This window comes from Lemur catta, chromosome 1, assembly GCF_020740605.2.
Source record: "Lemur catta isolate mLemCat1 chromosome 1, mLemCat1.pri, whole genome shotgun sequence".
NCBI classification, from domain to species: domain Eukaryota; kingdom Metazoa; phylum Chordata; class Mammalia; order Primates; family Lemuridae; genus Lemur; species Lemur catta.
In genome coordinates, this window is record NC_059128.1 from 5,966,211 (window position 1) to 5,984,719 (window position 18,509).

An 18,509-nucleotide genomic window follows, 5' to 3' on the forward strand; every position below is an offset into this window, starting at 1 on the left:
GTCTGACCAGGACCGGGGTGCTTGGCGGGAGAGCCTGCTCCGCCCTGCAGGCGGCTGTCCACGTCCCTTTGCAGCATTGCTTTTTCCTCTGATATTGTTTTGGAACCCGACACTCACTTGTTGCTTTCCGAGCATGTGGGCTTCTTTCTCTCGTCAGCCCTGGCCCTCTGATGCCCGTCTGGGTTTCTGTTTTCTAGTTTGGTGTGTGGCCAGCTCTCAGGTGGAGGAATGTGTGTAGGACTCGCATGCACGGGAGGGTGTGAATGAGGGTGTAAGGGAAGGGAGGGGCCGCGCAGGGGGCAGGGAGGGGCCCTGGCTGCCCATCTGACCACCTGGGGAGTCTAAGAAAATACTGATGTTTGATTCCCAGTGTACTTGGTTAGGGTTCCCGCCTGGGCATGGGGATTTTTCAAAGCTCTGCAGGTGATTCTCAGAGACTGCAAAGTTTGAGACATGTCTCTACCTGATTCTGTTAGCAGCCAGGGGTGTGTGTGTGTGTGTGTGTGTGTTGCGTGCTCACGCACGTGCATGCATGTGTCCATGTGTGTGTTCTTACGCTGTGTTGGGGAGAAATTGTCAGAAATACTAGAGCCCAGTGTCTCAGCACTACGTATGTGACAACCTCTGGGCGCTGTGATGTTGCTCTCAGAGCCTCAGTGGGCCCGTCTGTCCCAACCCTGGGGAGGCCCTGGTGAGCGCCGCAGCCAGCAGTGGAGGGCACTGCCTCTTGGTGGGGAAGGGTTGGAACGAATGCGTGTGCCTGTGATCGCCTAAGCCCATCTCTGTCTTCTCTGCCCCTCCCTTTCTCCTTTCTGTCTCCAGCAGAGGCTGACCATGTGGAGGCCGCCATCCTCGAGGAAGACGAGGGCCTGGAGATAGAGGAGCCGAGCGGCCTGGGGCTGATGGTGGGTGGCCCCGACCCTGACCTGCTCACCTGTGGCCAGTGTCAGATGAACTTCCCCCTGGGGGACATCCTGGTTTTTATAGAGCACAAGAGGAAGCAGTGTGGCGGCAGCTTGAGTGCCTGCTATGACAAAGGCCTGGACAAGGGCAGCCCGCCGCCCTCCTCACGCTCCGAGCTCAGGAAAGTGTCCGAGCCGGTGGAGATCGGGATCCAGGTCACCCCCGACGAAGATGACCACCTGCTCTCGCCCACAAAAGGCATCTGCCCCAAGCAGGAGAACATTGCAGGTATGGGACATCGCGCTCGCCTGGTCGCTGCTGAAGCCACCTCAGGGGTCCCACGCCCTGCGTCTGAGAGTGCTGGTACTAGGGGAAGGCCTGGGGGCCGCCAGGTGGGCTCACCCTTTCTGGGGGCCCACCGTCCAGGTGACCCTCAGGAGGAGACAGGCCAGGGGCTCGTGGCTGATGGTTGCTTTGCTTTTGTCGAGGGGACTGTTTTGGGGCCTCATCCAGAGGTGGCCAGGAGCACAGAATGGAAATCTGGAAGTCTGGTTGGCCCTCTCTTGCTACTGATGTTGGCTTTGTCTCGGGTTTTGAAGCCAGACAGTTTTGGGCTGGAATCTGTTCTTCACAACTTGGACACATCAGTTTCCCCATCCGTGCAATGGAACTAATGAAAACCTACCTTGTTAAGGTTGTGAGGATTAATGAGACCTTGCATGTGGCAGTAGCTGGCAGGCATTATGAATGGGAGTGCTCATTTTCTCCCCTCTCCTTTCTCTGGACTCAGTTTCCCATCTGCAAAAAGAGGGGTTAGGCACTCCGATCCCAGAGGCCTCTTCTGACTTGCCTGACCTTACGGGTAGGTTTGAGGAAGGGCTGTGAGAACTTGCTGGAGGCCTTGGGAGGTTGGACTGTCCTTTGGTTGCTCACTCAGCAGCCATGGGACAGCTGGTTTTCCCACCTTGAGAGCAGGCGTGGGCCCCTCTTCCCCCAGGCACGGGCCTGCACCCTCCAACGGGGGCTGCTCCCTACAGTGAGTTTGCATTGAGTCTGCCCCTCCCAGCCATGGCCACGCGTGCTGGAGCCTCCTCCAGGGAGCCTCTGCTTTCCATGCAAACCGAGGTGTTTGCTTCTGGTTTATACTTCTGGGTCCAGCAGGCCTGGGGGAGAAAGAAAGGCCTGGCCGGCCTGGGTTCCTCAAGAGCAGCAGCCTGTCCCAGAGCAGAACGGGCATCAGAGTTCATGCAGAGGAGGGTTTGAATCTTGCTGGTTGACTTTGGGCTAGCCACTTCTTGGGTCCGAGCCTCAGTTTCCCCATCTGTCAACAGGGAGTGATAATGCTAGGAGGCCTGGTGTGAGGATTAATGAGCAGGGGCCCCATGAGTGCTTTGCCAGGGGGACTCCTCTCTCTGGCTCTGCAGCGTGCAAATAGGTGGCTGGAAAACGTGTGGACTGAGCCCTGCCCTGTGTGTCCGTCCTGGAAGCCAGTGAGGGCCCTGGAGGGCCTGAGGCTTTGGATGCTTCTAGGAGGCTGAGACAGGGACCCCCATCCACCAGCAGGCAGTCAGGCTGATGCTGCAAGCCTGTCCCCAGCACGTGGCAGCTCTGTGACTTTGGGCCTCGCTTTGCTCACCTGTATGGGGGGATTAGCGAGACTTCTCTCTTGTGGGAGAGCAGTGGTGCAGATTCCTGCAGGCACCTGCTGGGCACTGGGAGACCCCAGGGAGCCACCTTGCCCTCTGGTGGGTGTCCTAGCATGAAGTCCCTCATACTCCCTCCAAGATACAAAGGACACTGAGAACAATATCTGCCACGTCCAGGCCACAGGCATGTAAACTCTGGCTTCTCAGGGCGCTGCACAGATGAAGGGGCACCTCCTTCACTGGGCCAACCTCTAGGCGAGGGCGGTGCTGGGTCCCTCTTGTCTGTGTCGTCCGACACTCGAGGGGCAACCTCACCCGTGGGATGAACACCTGGCATTAATGCCCACGGGGGTGGCCTCTGCTGGGGAGACTCAGGCCCCCATCTGTGTTTCCAGGGACAGACTTGCTGCTTTTGCCAAAGACATCCCAATCCTCATCTCACGTTGAAGGTATTTCCCAACGAGAGGCTACAGATCATCGTGGTGGGTTTGTTTAAGAAAGTGACTAGGTACGATTTGATAAAAGGCAAAGTTAATCTCAGAGGCAGCTTTGTCCTCATCCTGCCGCCTCCCCCCACCCTGTTTTTTTTTTCGGGTTGTAATACTGCAGCAGCCTACAGTATTTTTATTTTATGTGTGACGGAAGATATTCTTGGCCTTTCTGTTCAGCAACAGGACAAATGGATTGCTTCATTCTAGAAGAAATATGTAAAATAATCCCTTAGAAGTCTAAAGAGATATGTTTGTTCAAAGCATTTAAAATGTTATTTTAATCAAAGGCACAAAACAGTCTACATGCTGTGTCAGCTGAAGGCGACCATTCCATTTTAACAACACGTCATGCGCTTGCCTCTTAGCTCCCATTTTTCCTATTTCCCTGCCTACTTGGGTACCAACTTTTCTCTTTTTTTTTATTTAATAAAAAAGGAAAGATTAAAGAGTAAAACTTCAGTGGCTCAAATGTATAAAGTAATTTAATATGGTGGGAGCATTAATTATTTTAGCTTAATTGAATTCTGAGGACTGCAGTAGTTGCATTTTTGTAGACAAGCCCTGTTTATTATTTCTCTGTGTAGATTAACAGTAAAGGAAACACAGATAACTTTCAGTTATTTATTGTAAAATAAATGTGTCAATTCATGTGTAAAGCAAGCTGCTCAAAGATAATTGAGTCTTTATATTTTAAGAGGGGAACTAGGAATCACGGTGCTTCTCCGCCCGGGCTTCCGGAAACCCATACAGCTGCTGCCCATGCCCCTGGCCCCACTGGCCTCTGGGGCTCCTGTCTCTCCGCGGTGGCTCCGAGGGATCCCCGGCCCGTCCACGCCCAGGCTCCCGCACCTCTTTCTTGGGACTCTGCCTCTGGCTTTGGCTGCCCAGGCTTGGTGGAGTCCAAGGTGTGGGGCCGTGAGGGTCCCGCCTTTTCTGAAGCCAGCAGTCTTCCCGTGCCCAGTCAGGTCCCAGCCCTTCCTTGCTACCAAGTGCTTCAAGAGGTAGAGGCTCCAGGATGGACCCACAGGGATTCCTTTGACCCTTAAGGGAGTCCCTAGGGTGAGAACTGTGTTGGAATTCTGTCAGTCATTGCACCAGGGCGTAGACCCCGTATCAGCCCTTTCCTTGGGACAGTCCTACTAGAGATGGGTATCAAAGGAGTTACTATTACTTTTTTTTTTATTAAATGATAGAGAAATAGGAAGGTGGAGGGAGGTGGTTGCTGAAGCTTTGTCTCCTGGAGGGCATTCATTGATCCATTCATTCATTTGGCACCTGCGCACCTGTGGCCAACCCCCACCTCCGCCTGGGCATCGCTGCCTGGCTCCCAGGTGGAGAGGCCCCGGGGAGGGAGAGGATGTCCGGAGTGGGCACATGGCCAGGGTGTGAGCTGGTGGTGGCCCTGCCTTTGACCCGTGCGGTCTGGGTCTGGGTCTGGGTCCCTGCATGTCTGCTGTGGGCAGAGAGAGGAGGTCCTTGGCGGCTTGTTTGAAGGCCTATCTGGGGATAGGGTGGCGTTGGTCCAAGGTAGGGTCTTTGGCCTGGCGGCCCCTGGCATACATCCGTCTAGACATTTCTTCACATTTCTTAGGATCCCTGCCTAAGGCAGCCTCCTTGCCTCTGCGGGGGGCTCTGATGGAACGTGGGACCCATCCATCTGGGGGACCTGAGAGGAGTCCAGGGTTTGCAAAGGCACCTATTGCTGCTGGGGCGTCCTCCGGGAGGGGTGTTTTGAGGTGGGGTGAGGAGGGGGGAGCTTGGGAGTGTTTGGGGTTTGAGGGCCACAGGCTGCTCTGTGGGAAAGAACACTGCCCATGGCTGAGCCCCACCCTGCCCCCTGCCAGCCTCGGGCAGTTTCCTCATCTGCTCTCGTCTCTAACGGTAACTGTGACATTTGTGACATGTGCCTGGTGCACGGTAGGGGCAGGTGTGCTGTGAATATGAGCTTTTCCTGGCCCTTTGCCTTCCCTACCTCTGTCCTGTGTTCAGGGGTTAAAAGAGCCAGCACTGGCCTCCTTGGAACTGGGCTGCCGGTTACACTGGGGAAGAGCCTCCATCGGGTTCCACCATCAGAAACAGTGTCAGAACCGGACAGACTCTTGTTGGTGTCCATTCTGCCTTTTGTTACGTTGCTGTCACATGGGGACGGCTCCCTGCTGGCGGTTCACCCTGGGGAGCTGGCTGGGGATTTTAGGGGTTGAGGGAGCAAGGGTTGAATCCCAGTGCCCTGACTATGACCACCCAGCAAGTCACTTCACTTTTCTGGGCCTCAGTTTCCTCGTGTGTACCTACTTTTCAGCGTTATGCTGGGGGTTAAATGAGATGAGGGGTGGAAGCCTAGCACAGGTTGGGCCCGTGTTGGAGGACCGAGAAGTGGACGCTTCTAGAAAGCCACTTGGCAGCATGCAGGGTGCTTGCTTTTCTCTGTCAAAACCGTGAACACTCACCTGGGATGTCTCTCTTGGTGATTTCCTCCACATTCCTCTGCAGAATTCCCATTTGATAGCCACGGAAGGGGAGGCGCTGATCACAGGGAATTCGGTTTTGCGTGTTACCACCCCTTCCATAACCAAATGAAGCTATAACGGGAGGAATTAGCCATCGGCTGTCACTCACAGGCTTGTCTTCCCCCACCCCCAATCCCGAATGTCAGTTTTGTGGAGAAGTGCAGGAGACAGGCAGTGGGTGACAGGAGGTGGCAGGTCCCTCTGGGCTTGGAGGTGGCAGGCAGCCCCTGCTGTAATATCCCTGCCACTTTATACATCTTCATCTGGAGCACGGGACGGGCCGGGGATGCACCTGGGGGATTCCTGTAGCAGGCGGGGCACAGACGGGGTCGGTCTGGGGTCCCAGTGCCCCATTGCTAAGCAAAATGTGTTGGAGAAAAGGGCTCCTGATCGAGCCCCAGGATTTACACGCTACTCTGAGAATGTTCGCTTCAGACTTTTAAAATAAATAAAATAAACGTGAAAAAAAATATTAGCTTGGCCAGTGGGAGAAACTAAATAACTTGCTTGTGCTGGAAACTGGAGATAAACCCCACTTGCAGGTTGTCTTAAAAAAGTTGCATTTGATCTATTTAGAGTTGTTATTTTCCCTTCAAATTAAGATTAGTTAAATCCATGTGTGTTGTGGCATGGATTATCTTTTTTATTATTAAATCGTGACAGCTAATTATTAGCTCTGCCTGCACCGAGGAAGAGTGCAGTGTTCTGTCTGAGGGACGCGGCCCTGGGCTCAGGCTCGGGGCTGGGTTTTGGTAGGGCTGACCAGGGCAGAGCTTGGGCTGGGCTGGCCGGTGGTGGGAAAGAGGGTCTCTATCGGGTACCCCTCACTGTGCTAGGTGCTTTTCCTGGCTTATCTCCCTTCATTCTTCAAACTTGAAATGGATATCTCTAACCCCACTTTGAGTTGGGACTCAGAGAGGTTAAGGGACTTGCCCAAGGTCACACAGCACAGCAGAGTTAGACTTGGGTCTGCCTGACTTCCTTGGGTAGCGAGGTATATGGGAGCCCTTAGGGAGAGGTATTCTGGCTCTGTCAGCCTGGCTGGTGGAGCCCTTGTTGGCAGGCATTACCTCTGACCCCCTCCAAGGTGGTCTTTGAAGTCCATCCCAGAGATGACCCTGTGGATACCGGTAGGACTCCTCAGGTCCCCAGAGACCTTGCCCCACAGTCAGTGGCATCTGCATGTACTTTACTTCCTGGTGAAGGTTTTGGAGGTGGGTGACAGAAAAGAAAGCAATAGAATGTGAATTCAGATGTGCCTGGGCTAGAATTTTGTGTTTCCCCCGTATACGCAAATTATTTATTTTATTTGGTATTCACTGTTACACAGATTTTTCCCCATTAATACAAATTATTTGTTTTATCTTGAGGAATTTTGGTTTTGCCAGTGACGTGTTGTATGACCGTCAGCCAGTTGTTCACCGTCCAAGTGTCGGTTTGCTGTGACGTGGAGCTAATCTTCCCTGTCTTTCAGCTTGTTTGATTTAGACAGTGTACACGTGTAATAGGCCCCTGTGGGTTGTGAGCTGGTATTAATAGAGATCCACTGGTGGGATGCAAAGGAAGGTTCTGGCCTTCTAGTCTAAGCTGGAAGGATCTCGTTGCCAGCACTGTCATTCTCACCTGGTTGGAGACTTGTCTGAGCTTACTTAGCAAGTTACTGGCAGAGCGGAGTCCAGATCCCAGGCATTTTGGGTCAGGACAGGCCACACCAGGCTGCCCAGGCCTGTGGCTCGAGGCAGGCCATTTCGCCTTGTGTAGCACCGGTTTGCTCACGAGCATGCGGGTGAGCAAGGCCTGTCCTGCTGGCCTGCTGGGGGGTGTTAGACCCAAGCTGCCGTGTAAATTGTACAAACCAGAGCAGCGTGTCAGTGGCTACGACATGGGATGTTATTGGATTAAAAAAAAAGACAGAAATACTGGTCAACTAAAAGGGTAATTTTTTCTCCTTTTTAGGTTTGAGACCTTACTGATTTGTAGGAGCGGACGCATGCTTCTAGCAGCAGTGCAGGAGAGGGGAGGACAGTGAGGGAAGACAAGGAGAGAAAGGCGACTGGGCTCCCAAGAGGAGGACACAAGCAGCATTCAGCCTCAGTTATTATTATTATTAGGCTTTTTATTTGACAGTAAATAGGTAGCAATTGACTTAAGTTTTTTATTAGGCATTTTTTTGTTGTTGCTGTTAATTTTCATGCTGGACCAACACATAACCACCAGCTCTAGAATCTGCTAGGACTGGGCTCGCTGTTGCTCATCTGTATACGTAAGGCAGACTGGCTGTCACACCTGTGCCCCTGAGGTCGTCTTTTCACTGAGGAAACAAAGAGATTGACTTTTTCATAATTTGATTTTTAATTTAACACATACTTATTAGACCTTACTATGTTCCAGTCACTGTTCTAAGGACTTTGCAAATATTATCTGATTTAATCCTCCCTACAACCTTATGAGGTAGGTGCTAATATCAGTCTCACTCTACAGAACAGGAAGCTGAAGCCCAGAGACGTTAAGTTATTTGCCCAAGGTCACACAGCGGTGAGTAGGGTCCCAGGGTGTCAGCTCCGGCAGTCGTGTTCTTCACTGTGGTCATATTTCCTCTTACGTTCCCATGCACTGTCTCCATCCTACGAAGACGGTAAATCAGATGTTACTTTCGTTTCATAGATGAGGCGGCCGAGTTATAGAGAAGTCAAGTACCTTTCACAGCCACCCCATGAGTCGGTGGCTGGCTTGTGCCTAGATACCAGGCTCCGGGGAGCCCGTGGGCCCTCACTGGGTCATTTCATGGGAGGCTGGGCCCGGAGGGATCCGGCAGTTCTGTGACTGTGGCTGGTTCAGGCCCCCTCTTGCTCCTGGCCAGGCAATGAGTAATGTCCACTGAGATGACATCAAATCTCCGTGATGGGACGTGGGGTCTAGAGTGAGGTGACAGGATCAGGACAGTGGGACGCGTGTCCTGCACATGCCTGTGGGTGGCGTGGCGACTGTGCATCTTGCGAGGAGCTGAGCCCCACGCAGTCAGGAGTAGAGTAACAGCCAGGGGGCCTACTGGGTCCAGGGTTGGGGGGGCGGCCTCAGTGGACTCTGGGCATCCTCACCTGCGGCTGACATGCTGGGTGACCTTGAGCGGGCCCTCCCCCTCTCTGGGCCTGAGCTTCCCGAGCTGAAATGTGAGAAGGAGCCACCAGGGTTTCCAACAGCTGCAGGAGCCAGGCAGGGGGGCTGGGGAGACTTCAGCTTCCCACCTAAATTCTCTTCCCACCCAGAAGCCCCGGCTTTGCTCATTTTTTACATCTTGGGCTTAGGAAGTAAGTTTTCTCTGAAGAAATTGATGGTGAAAATGAAAACTACTAGACTAAAAGATCAGCAGGGTCTTTCTGCTCCCAGCTGTGAAGATTCTGGGAGAATGTGGTGCACAGGCCCTGTCCTTAATGTCGCTGTGGGGTTTGGTATTTGTTTTTCTGTGATGAGGGTCCCCCGAATTATATAAACCTCAGGCCCAGAGACTGCTACAGGGTGACCAGGGACCTATGGGCGCACGGAGTGGGAGCCTCTGAAGGGCAGGGTATGATCAGGACTTGCAGGCACGAGCTGGACCAGGGCAGAGGAGGCCTTACTGAGGAGGAAGGCATCACAGGCTTCATTTTATTTTGTTTTTAAGTGGTTTCCTTGGTGCCCCCTTGCTGGTCTGCTGGTTTTGATCTGGAGGGGTGGCCTGGGTGGCTCAGAGAGGAGGAGTCTGTGCTGAGGGTGGGAGGAGTGTGGGGAAGGACGGCTGGCAAGGGGAGAGGTGGGACCCATTGATGAGCTACAGGTCTACGAAAGCCTCAGCCTGCTGCTGCTCAGACAGCATAGAAACTGGGACCCTGGGCTCCTGGGGGTGGAAAAATAGCCACCACATGGCCTTTTGCTGGAGGTGAAAAGTCAGACTCTCTGCTCCTGGCGTGGAGAGAAGACAGCTATCTATTCAGATGCATTGGCCAAGAGCAGGGCAAAACTCAAGCTCAAGACAGCCTGCTCCTTCTGTAAGCCAAGGTGATGGATATATGATCAGGGCTGTGTCTCCCCTCCCTCCCCCGCCTGCCGCTCTCCTCTACGCCAGGGCTGAGTGCCAGGAGGACAGCTTCCATGGCCTTCAGGTTGCAGGTGTGGACCCAGCCTCAAAGATGCAGGCAAACAGGTGCGTGGGTCAGTGTCTACCTAAGATGAATCCAAACGCAGAGCCCTGCAGGCTGGCAGTCCCAGTGCCTGGGGTGCCTCAAGTGACAGAGCGCAAATGAGGACATCTGTCCAATTGGGCAGTGTCCAGAAAACCCAAATCCATCTCCTGATGACTTCAGGTGCCAAAAGCATTCTTGAAAGTAGTGGAGCAAGTGGCTTTATTTCAATGTTGTTTTCAGGGCAGAGCACACTTTCTGGAAAGTGTAGCCTCCCAACAAGGGGATTTTGGGCTTCTCCTTTGGGGCTAGGGGCCAAAGATTGCATGTCCTGAGCTCAGAGAGACAGCAACTGTCTGGATTCTTCTCCCCCGTTAAGGAGGAAAATAGGACAAACCTTGGATGACTCCTTTTCACCTCCAGCAACCGGCCAGAAACGGCTGGGCTTGGTAGACCCCGCAAAACTAAGTTCTTCTGGTGCCAGAGTGGGTTCCTTTCCCCTCCCACAGCGAGTTCAAAGCCAGCCAATTAAGAAACCTAAACAGTGTGGTCTTCTCTCTGCATCATTGGCTTGTAAAACTTTCCCTGCAAACTAGGCGGCTTTATTCTCTGGGAAAAAGAAGTATGTAATTTTCATGACCTGGCCTTTGCTTTGGGGAGAAGGGGAATGAGAGAAAGAAGTCATTTCCAGAAACAGACGGATCCTGAGGCAGCAAAACAAGGTCCACCCTGGGCGTCAGGGCAGCCTTGACCGGAGTGCCGTGGTCTGGACCGCCACAAACGGGCGCTGCGGGGAGGCGGGGCGCGGGGCTCCGCCGCTGCGGAGCCCTCTGGGCCTGGGTCGTTGTCAGGGAGTGGACAGCAAAATCCTCCCAGCTCTGAGACCGAACGTCTTCTCCCACTCCCATGAAACCGGGCACCACCTGCCTCCCCACTAATGCAATTTCCCCTGAGCCCCAACGATTGCAACGTGCAAGACTCGCCCCCTCCTCCGATTTCCAGCAACCCCTCCCCTCACCTGGCCCCCTCGCCTCCCCCCGACGGCGCCCACCCTTAGCAAAGCATATCCACCTCCCGCCGCCAGCGAGGGGGGCCTGGACGGAGCTCCTCCAGCCCTGCGGGCGAGGGCTTCGGACCCCGCCCTCTGGGGGCTCAGAGGTTGCGGTCCATTAGCCCCCCTCTTCGCCAAGCCCAAGCACACAAAGGCCTTCTCCGAGGCTGGGGGTGCTGAGCCCCCGCACCTCCCGGACCCCGCACCCAGTACCGCGGCGGACACCCTGGCAACTTCGAAATTGCGACTGGGGCCTCCCCATGCGGGCCGTGTCCCTCTCCTGGCCGGCCCTGGTTCCGTCGGGGGCCTCCGGGGGCGCCTGGGCTCCGCGCGGCCGCTGGCCCCGTCAACTCGCCCAGGGCCTCTCCAGCCTGCGCCCGGGGCGCGCGGCTTTGCGCCCGTCGCCCACCTCCTTCCTGCTCTCGCGGACCAGGGCCCGGCGCGCACGTAGATTGTGCCTTCCTGGGGCGGGAGTGCAGAGGGGGGCTCCAGGCCTATGCATAATTCGGGGGCTTAATGGGCCAGCTGCCCGAGCGGGGCGGCGAGGGGCGGGCGGAGGCGCAGCTGACCCTGCCCGCGTCTGGCCTCGCCGGGAAGGCGCGCTCCTTTCTTCCTCCCCGACATTCCCCTCCCCCTCTCGGCCCAGGTCCGAGGAAGAGCGGCTAGTCAGTCGGCTGGTCGAAAGGCTAGCCATGGGGAGATTTCCTCCGTGCATCCTGGCAACTTTTGCCCTGGAGGGCGGGGGGCGTGCATTGAATCGGAGCCGCCTCCGGACCCGGCTCCCGAAGGAGTTGGGATGCAGGTTTCCTCTGCACTCTGCAGCCTTTGAGTCTTTCTTTACCGGCCCCTTCCTCCCGCCCCTTGGCGGCCCCCTGTCGTCCCTAGCCCAGCAGCAGCCCAGCGAGCACGCCCCTGGCCCGGGGCCAGCCCCCTTCCCTGGCTGCGGGCGGAGATGGATGGAGGCGGAGACCCAAGGTCAAGGGCGGGGAGCCCGCCGGCCCGGGCCCCTTTGTGCTCACCGGGCCGCCCCTCCTCCACCAGTCGCCTCCTGCCAGGCCCCTGGGCGCGCTCCCTGGCGGGTGACCTTGCCGGGCGTGGGGAATTTCAGGACCCCCGAAAAGTGCCAATGCCCCCCCCCCCCCAAAGTGCTGCGCGCGAGGGGCAGATCTCGCCAGGATGGAGGCAGATCTCGCCCGGGGTGCGGACTCTGCCCGCCGCCATTGCTCTGAGTGGGCGTCCTCATCTGCCCACCTTGGCGGGGCAGAGCCGGGCGGCGCCCCGGGTCCAGGTGAGGCCCGGGCGGAAGGAGCCTCACAGAGTGGTTTGTGTGGTCCTCCAGGGTCAGAGGTCCTGTCCCAAAGTGGTTTTCTTTCGTCTCTTTCACCCCCTAGGGGGAGGAGAGGGAACCAGCTCTTCCAGAGGGAAATCCCGGGGCTGGGATCTTAAAACACTCGAAGGCAAAGGTGTTTTCCCAAATGTGTGAGAATGAAACCCTCCACTAGAGTGGGACACAAAGCCTCGTGGAATTACAGGGCATTAATGGCAGTCCTCCCTCCAGCCCAGACTTCTCTTATGGTAACTCCTCCCAAAGAGAATTTGTATATAAATGGTCCCTTTGCCAGGAGTCCCTACTTTTGCTTGTTAAAAATTGGCCTCCAATTGTTTAAGCACTCCAACAAGCCCTTAAAGACCCAGAAAAACAGTGGTTGGGCACCCAGTGTATCTGCCACAAAGCTCTTAAAGAAAATGTTCAAACATTTTCCCAAAGCTGTTGCTCTGAGAATAAAAATGTATGCTGTTTGCCTATAGAAGATTAAAAGTTTACCTTCACTGTGACAGCTTTTCCAGCCTAGAATTGGAACCACATCTCTATTTTCCATTATTCAGAAATAAGTCTGAACCAAACAGAATAGATTTGCTGTAACAAGAGTCAAGGTAGTTTAAAAAATATGTATCTACATTTATATTTATGATCTGGGTCAGAAACAGTATGTTGCACTTCCTGTGCTCTCAAGGCTAAGATATTCTGTAAACAGTACCTTCCTGGCATTTTGAGTAAGAGTCAATCTTAAAATCTCAGATTTAGCTAACCCAAACTTTGAGCAGCTAGCTTTTCTGGTGAAAGAATCCAAAGGTTATTTGTCAATTTATTTTTTGAAAGGTAACTTTTCTGTATTCTGTATCCCAAGAATTCAACACTTGGGAACTCAGAGCTCCTGCCAGTCCTGGACAGAAAGGTTTTCGTATCTGCCTGAACTTGCTCCTTGATTTCTCAGCCGTCCGTTTATAGCAGTTCTAACAAGATGGAATCTGTCTTTGAATATCTGTAAATACTGGCACAGATCACAGTCCCGCACTCATAATGGCCCAAAATGAACAGGCAGATTCTCGGGTTTGATTAATATTTATGTTGCCGGATTCCTTTACAGAAAGATGAAACGCTAATTATGTGTGTGTGTTTGAGGGGCCCCATCCTAGGTCTCTGCAGTTCATTTAGAGAGATGAACATTGTAGGATTTTGGGAGACAAGGTGTGTGTGTATGGGGTAATTGTTTATGTTTTGCTTGGAAGACGGGTAACCTGTGGCTGGCTGACATTGGCTAGAACATTGAGGAGGAGGCTGACTTTTCATCTCTGTTTTCTTTATTTTGACGGCTCAACAGTGATAAGAATTACATGTGATTTCTCCCTCTTGGTTTGGGTTAAGGCTTGGGCAGAGTGCTGGAAGGTTCTTGTCCACAATCTTCCTAGAGGAGAGCCTGAAGTCCCCAGGGTGCTCTCTTTTCTTTGGAGGGGAGACACCTTTGTGTGTGGAGTGGTAGGGTGGGCTGCCTGGTGGTGGTGTTCTGAGCCCTGGGAGGTGTCTGCAGGGCACTTGCCTCTCTTTGTTCTGGAGCAATGTGCAAACACCAGTGGAATTGGTACCCAAAGGGATCCTGGAGAAGCCTCCTCTGGAGGTGCTGTTAAATATCTTCAATTTTATTGCTTTGAGAAGTCTAGATTTTCTTATAGGATTTCCACAAGTGTGGCTTCCCAGAGTGGCACCTGAGTCCTGGTTAGAAGTTCAATAAATATTTGTTGTTGCTGGAGTGTCGGGGTATCTCACTGTTACAGCACCATAATGGAGAGCTTGGCCTACAGGGCTGCACATTCTCAAATGTATTTCCTTCCTAAACAGCCCAGGGAAAGCCAGTTCATCAGTTAGTTTCTTCATCTATAAAATGGGGATAGCCAGTTGTTTACTTTCCTGTCTCCGAGCCAGTCGGAGTGAAGCAATTGCTGATTCCAAAGACATCATAAAAGTGGAGAACTGTTATTGTTCAGTGTGTGTGTGTGTGTGTGGGGGGGGGGCAGGGTGACTAATTTGCAAAGGGGAAAGGAATCAAATAGCTGCTTATAGATGGTGTCATTTGTAATGCAAGGAGGAAGAATTAGGGGCTTTGGGGGCAGGTTTACTGGGAGGACTTGGGTTTTCAATTAAGTAACCTAATGCCGATAGGAAACATCTCCCTACCCCATTCATTTTAGAAGACCCCTTTTTATTGCTGGGGACTGTCACGTGGCTCTGAATCCTAACAGCAAGTAGTGTTGCTGTTGCCCCTGACCTGAATACTACAGAAAAGATATTTTTCCTAATATTTGGTTTCTGGTCCCAGAAGGAGAGAAGCTGGATAGGGGGAATGTGGACTTGGATTGGGGAGGAACGCATACAGCAGGCAGTCCTTAAGTGCACAGTCTTGCTAGGTGCAGGTGGGTGAGGAAGGAACTCAGTGCAGACTGGTGAGGAAATTCTCATTTTCCTTTGCCTCTCAGAGCTAACAAAAATTGGCATTTATCCCCACAGAGCACACAGCTGGCTGCTGTGAAATGGTACCTTCACTAGGGAAACCAGAGGCCTCCAGTGTCCTGTGGGGTCCATTTTACTTTTTTGTTGTTGCTTTCCTTTCGAACAAACTTAGTTTCTTTTTTTCCAGCAAATGCTGGATGACTTGAATTAGGTTTTTAATAAGAATAACCTCTGGCGGGGCCAAAAACCTCTAGGCTCCCCTTGCTAGTTAGGAAATATAGATGCTTTCTTCAATACACATTTGGTTTGTTCACTCCGGCAGTGACAGGATGTCGGGCTGGAGTTTTAGGGGGGAAGTGGGTGAGTGTGGCCCTCTCCCTTCCCAGGGTGGGAGTGCCAGGACAGAGCCTTTGCTCCCTGGCATCGGGGCTGGGGTGGGGGACGGCAGATACCCCGAGTCTGTGTTGGTGCAGGCTTGGAGCCAGAAGCTGTCTGGTGCTCCTTAATTGAATACAGATCTAAGTAAATTCCACGTGGGCATGCAAGGATGGGCAAGAAAGGCAGTGATATTTCCCCTCTCTCCCCCATGTCTGGACTCGGGAGCTTGTGACCTCCCAACCTGACAGGCCTCTCTGCCTGTCCCTGCACCCAGCCCACATGGCTTGCAAGGAAAGGTGGGGAAGTGGGGGACAAGATCATGCTACGCCCACGTAAATATTGTTTGTATGAACTGGGTCTTCTATCTTTTGTTAGTGGCAACTCATTAATTAATCGGCAGATTAGTGTTGTCTTCTTTTGACACATGCATATATTTTGGGGTAGAAGATTCTCGTTCTCTGAAAACTCTGAACCAAAACGTTCAGGAAGTCTCCGTACGGCGTGCTGCACGCCTCTTCTCTGTCTCCCCATGTCCTCCCTGCTCCCCCTTTCCTGTCCCCTCCTACCCACCCTTTCCTTAAACCCAAGTGGGCTTGTAGTTGAGTGGAGAACAGACACGTTACACAGCTAAATAAATCATGTTTACGCTTGGCGTTCTTGGTAGTGAAAAATCTGTTGGCTGTTTTTACTTCCTTATTTCTCAGCATTTGCTTCCTACCTGTTTTTGAGCACATGCCCAGAAATAGTAGTTTTGTCAAATGAGGGGATAATGCCAGCCAGCCTTTCTCGCTGCCAAGGAAGCTGCTGGATTTTGCAAAACAGAGTGACGTTTTTTTAGTGACACTGATGTTTTTTTCAAAGAAATTAGGATGTAGAATAAGGGTATTAAAATGCACTTGGGGAAGGGAAAAAAAAGCTATCCAGTCACCCTTACAGCACAGGGAAATGTAGCAAGCAGGTTTAGAGAAGAAAGGTCTCTCTCTTTTTTTTTTTCTTTTTTTTTGTTGTTTGCACTTGCGGCTCCAAGGGCAGGAGGCGGCTGTCAGAGGCGGAGAGGCTGTTCTGGGCCCGGAGAGCTGAGTCAGGTTCCCTTCGATTCAGCCCCAAGACTTAATTTTCTCTGCCATTTTGGTGATGTGGTGCTAAGATTTTTTTTTTTTTCTTTTTCCTTTTTGGTTTTGAGCCTCTTTAGTTTCTGAGGGCTCCTGAGCAGTGCTTGGTTTCTTCCTCTGAGGTTGCAGTTAGATTCTGGCCCTGTCTGGGTTTGGAGCTTGTTGGGATCCCAGCTACACTCTCATGTTTCTGTGTAAGAACAGCCGCAGAAGCCTCTCTGCCCTGCTGGTGTTATCCATGATGCTGTTTTGGGGTATCTGAAAAGTCATTTTCATGATAGGGTGCTGGGCGGAGAACTTCCTGGGTAATTACAGCCAAATACAGTCCGTAGATTAAAAAAATTTTTTTTAACAGTTTCAAAACCAAGTGCATGCAAATAAATGCCGGGCACTCCTGTGTGGAGGGAGGCTCGTCTTTATCACGGCAATCTTTGCCGGGTTTCTGCAGTGAATTCTGTCTGAGGTCCAGCACATCAGCTCTGTTTCAAAGACAGCCAAGGAAAAAAAAATTACAACAAAATCAAAGTCAGCGTGCTATGATTTCCCCCAATTTCTAATGGGAATACTCTGCAATAGAAACGATATTTCCATTGAGAACCGCGCTGCTGGTTCTTTAATTACATTAAATAGCGGTATAAACCTCAGCTGAACGTAAACCTCTGTTTCAGCGGCGTCTCGAGCCTGGCTAGATGAATCGTAAGGAGCAGTGTTACTAGTGTTAATGTGCTAACAATCTTTATTAAATTAATCCTGCGAAGTGTTAATTTTTACAAATTTTGTTGTGCACACGCTGCACGTTACCGCTGGTATGTTCGGAGATGAAAATGGATTTCACGTCAAAAAATAAGTAAGAAGGTGGCTGTGAGACTGCTCCCTTAGAAGAAAATTTGTGATTTTTGCCTTCAACTGTTACCCGTGTTGAAAAGAAGGGTTACAATATGTGTATTAAATGCCATCTACATACGGAAAACTCAGTTAAAGGAACTACTTTGTTGAAAGTAATTACAGGCCTGTTCAATTTTTTAGTCAGTGACATTTCAGACTTGGCTTAGAAACATAAAGAGGCCATAGAAAGATTTTGTTCTTACGTGATGCAAAGCATTGAGCCTGAGCATTCTCTATGACCATTAGAAAAAGGGAAAAAGAAATGAAAGGGAAAAAAGATTTAATCATCAACAACATCCAGGGGAGAGCTGGATTCTTTATTGCAACAGTAGAGATCAGTTGCCTATAACTCTAATATCAATGCAACTGAAACCAAAATATGTATCTGAACTATAGCAGGGTCTCCTTTTTCACAATTTGATTTTTTTTCTTTTCTTTTTTTTTTTTAACCTTCCACTAACCAGGTTTATTTCTGTTTCATCTAAAACAAGAAATCCTGCTGGCCCTGTGGTTACGTGTTCCCTTACTGCCCAGGTAGAATTTTATGGTCTGATCTTAAAAAGGTCGATGATGCTGACATTCTTCAAATCTACTACTCCATCTGCACCTGAAATTTCAGTCACCTTTCCGGGCTGCTTCGGGCTTGAGTCATCGCAATAATCTCCTTGCTGGGCACTCCACTTTCTTTATGTTCTTTTTACTGGCTGTGCTGTTTATTTTCATTCTTAATTCTCTGGGATTCTCACAGTTCAGACTTCCTCCTTCTATTTATTCCATTGCACTGTCTGCGCATGGCAGTTGAGCAAAAGCCAGTGTTGGAGTTTGTGGGACCTTCCAACCACAACAACTTCCTGAACTCACCAGTCTTTAAACATGCTTTATAGAGGACCAGATTTTTAACAAGCGTCAGGATCCAGCGTTTCCAGGTGATTCCTCAGCGGTCAGGCACAGTGGATGCTGGGGGGGAGAAAAAGGTGTCTCTCGTTTAAAACTCACTGTAGGCACCGATCTGAAGATGTGTTTCCTGGTTTATTTCCCTCCTGGGACATGTGACTTCTGTCTTGACTGTGGATTTTTTTTCCCCACCAGCTCTAAATTAATGGAGAAATGGGAGTGTACCTAAAGGATGCCTGGCCAGGTTTGACATTGGAGCCTGGCCCCTAAGTTCTGTTGAGGAATGGGCTGTGGGGTCCTGAGCCCAAGTCCCAAATTCTTCGTGCTTGCAATCCAAATGATTTATCCGGCTCTTTACTTCAGTTTGTAGACCACACTTTATCCAGTTATGCTTCGTGCAGATTACGTGTAGCATTTTGTTTGTGGGTCTGAATGCAGCCAAATACGACATTGCTGAAGGATCTTGGGTGGGCTGTGCTGGGAAGCAGAAGCTGTTGAAGGTCCAAGCAGCTACCCAGCTTCTCATCAGAAGGCCCAAATCAGAGGAAAAGGGGGAATTCCTCTGCTAGGTACTGGCTGTTTTTGTTAGCCAGATTCGGAGAATCTGTCAGCTGCAGTTTGTCCTTGGCCTCTGTAGACTCAAGATGCACGCAGACATTTTAACATGTGCACGTTGCTGATATATGTGTTTGTGTGTG

At 51.7% G+C, this 18,509-nt stretch overlaps 1 protein-coding gene across 5 annotated transcripts in view; it reads left to right on the forward strand.

Annotated features, from left to right (window-relative positions):
* BCL11B (BAF chromatin remodeling complex subunit BCL11B) overlaps window positions 1-18,509 on the forward strand; it is a 94,923-nt gene that overhangs the window by 13,431 nt on the left and 62,983 nt on the right. For 2 of the 5 annotated variants that reach the window (XM_045561062.1, XM_045561067.1), the window contains exon 2: window positions 823-1,191. The exons of 1 other annotated variant lie outside the window; for it this stretch is intronic. In XM_045561062.1, the coding sequence (XP_045417018.1) occupies window positions 823-1,191 (369 nt within the window). The remainder of the gene's footprint in view (window positions 1-822; window positions 1,192-18,509) is intronic. 2 more of the 5 variants (XM_045561063.1, XM_045561071.1) reach the window with 1 other exon arrangement.